Source organism: Apis dorsata, unplaced genomic scaffold, assembly GCF_000469605.1.
Source record: "Apis dorsata unplaced genomic scaffold, Apis dorsata 1.3 scaffold_60, whole genome shotgun sequence".
NCBI classification, from domain to species: domain Eukaryota; kingdom Metazoa; phylum Arthropoda; class Insecta; order Hymenoptera; family Apidae; genus Apis; species Apis dorsata.
The window spans coordinates 361,437-363,240 of record NW_006263360.1 but is presented as its reverse complement, the minus strand read 5'-3'; the positions used below and the strand labels follow the sequence as shown (position 1 = coordinate 363,240).

General features: G+C 39.8%; 2 protein-coding genes across 2 annotated transcripts in view; one reads left to right on the top strand and one right to left on the bottom strand.

Moving 5' to 3' along the window:
* LOC102674722 (coiled-coil domain-containing protein CG32809) overlaps nucleotides 1-1,804 on the bottom strand; it is a 96,974-nt gene that overhangs the window by 18,730 nt on the left and 76,440 nt on the right. The window contains 2 exon segments of the mRNA XM_031515288.1: nucleotides 1-124; nucleotides 679-858. Coding sequence (XP_031371148.1) covers nucleotides 1-124; nucleotides 679-858 — 304 coding nt within the window.
* Nucleotides 865-1,804, top strand: part of LOC116186837 — an 8,578-nt gene continuing 7,638 nt past the window's right edge. Inside the window, exon 1 of the mRNA XM_031515284.1 lies at nucleotides 865-1,681. The gene's annotated coding sequence lies outside the window, so the exon portion shown is untranslated. The remainder of the gene's footprint in view (nucleotides 1,682-1,804) is intronic.

Here is a 1,804-nt window from a genome sequence, read left to right as displayed (position 1 = left end):
CAAAGGTGGTGGTGCCCCTGGAGGAAACGGAGATCGCGGAGGACCGGACGGTGGACGGCCTGGCGGTTTCACACCGTAAAGGCTGTACGATTCCTCCAACAGCTCCGTATCGCTGCACCACCCACAACAGAGATATACGTATCCGCGCTATCAGCCATCCACAAATCATTCGCGACAACGATTTTTCTCTTCGAGTCACGAATTGTCTATCCTTTCGCACGCGTTGTGATTCTTTTCTTTTTAATCTTATTTGTATACACAAAGTTTATATATAATTTCTATGCATAAGATGAATTGTTTTAATATAAAATATCGCAATATTAGGGACTGTATTATGGACTCGGAAATGTTCGGGTAAGATCGGGTAAGATCGGAAGATATCTTTAGTCGATTACGCCCGATTATTACCGAACAGACCCGAAGTCGGATAGCCGTTTATATCCAGATGTACGACCAGTTATATATTATTACTACTTAATTTAATGGAAATAAACTGTAATTCGTTTGATAATAATTTTACAAATAGATAAAATATGTGCATAAAAATAAATATTCTATATTAGAACACAATTCACCTTATATGAAAATGATGAAGAAAAATTTAGATGATTGAAATCAGAACTACCAATGAAGCGAGATGACGAAACAACTAAAAAAATATTGTGAAACTCCGGTTACCTGGCTTCCTCATCAATGACAGGTGTCACGGTTCCCGAATATTGCGAATAATACGGATCCTCGTAGCTGCTTCCGGCGCTGTAGGGGCCGGGTGGATATCTTCCCGTTCCAGAGCCAACTCCTCCACCTCTTTCGGGACTGCTCATATAACCGCTTTCCCCGTGCAATCGATCTGCAGAATCGCAAAGATTAGCGCAAGGATATAGATGACAATTGCCTGCGCATCATTTTTTCCGTATATGGAGAGAAATTTTTAGTCCTTGTCAGGGCTAAAAATGTCGCGACACGAGAGAAGAATGAATGATCGATCAAATAGGGGTCGATGGTAATACAAAATGTACGTTCCGAGCGTGCTTCTTACGGGAATATCAAAATTCCTACGAATTTTACGGTGACATGACAGTGGGAGCGGACACGACATCAGGTTTGACGGCAATGCTCTACTTTAGATATTGTATGCCACATGAGGGAGGTTATGTTCGTCCAGAGAAATAAGGAAGTTATTTGTCGCGTTAATTTAATTAAATCGAGTTAATAAATTTCAAAACGTTGTTGATATAATTTTCAGAGTTTCTACTTAACCAATAAAATAGAAAAATTATCGAGTGATATATTTAATCTTTCCCATTTATCGCCAATTATCTAGCATTAAATAAATATTTCAAATGTTTCAAAGAATATAATTTATTTTTCTTTTTAACTTATTCTATATGAATCAATCCTATATGAAACTCGAACACGCTGCTATTATACTTCCCGTAATGTACGACTTTCGGCAATCATCGGCTAAATTCGTACTTTTCCGCTCGACCGATTTTACGACCTCGGTATATCTCTGGACGGACCATACGTATTACATTACAAAATACTTTGAGTCTTTCAAGGGGTCGCGTCTCGTTCGACCGAATCTCGAAAAGCCAATTCCAGGATCTTTCTTCCTTTCGAAGCCGTTCCGTTACGACCAAACCGCCTCCATAATCAAACTTTCCTCGTAGATATGTAAGTATATAACCTCGCCTCTCGGTTTTATGCTCGCGAGTTTCACCGCGCTCGAATCCTTTCTCTCTCGCCAGAATCTCGTCTTCTTCTTTCTACTTTCGCGCACGAATTCAAGCGGACGAATAGT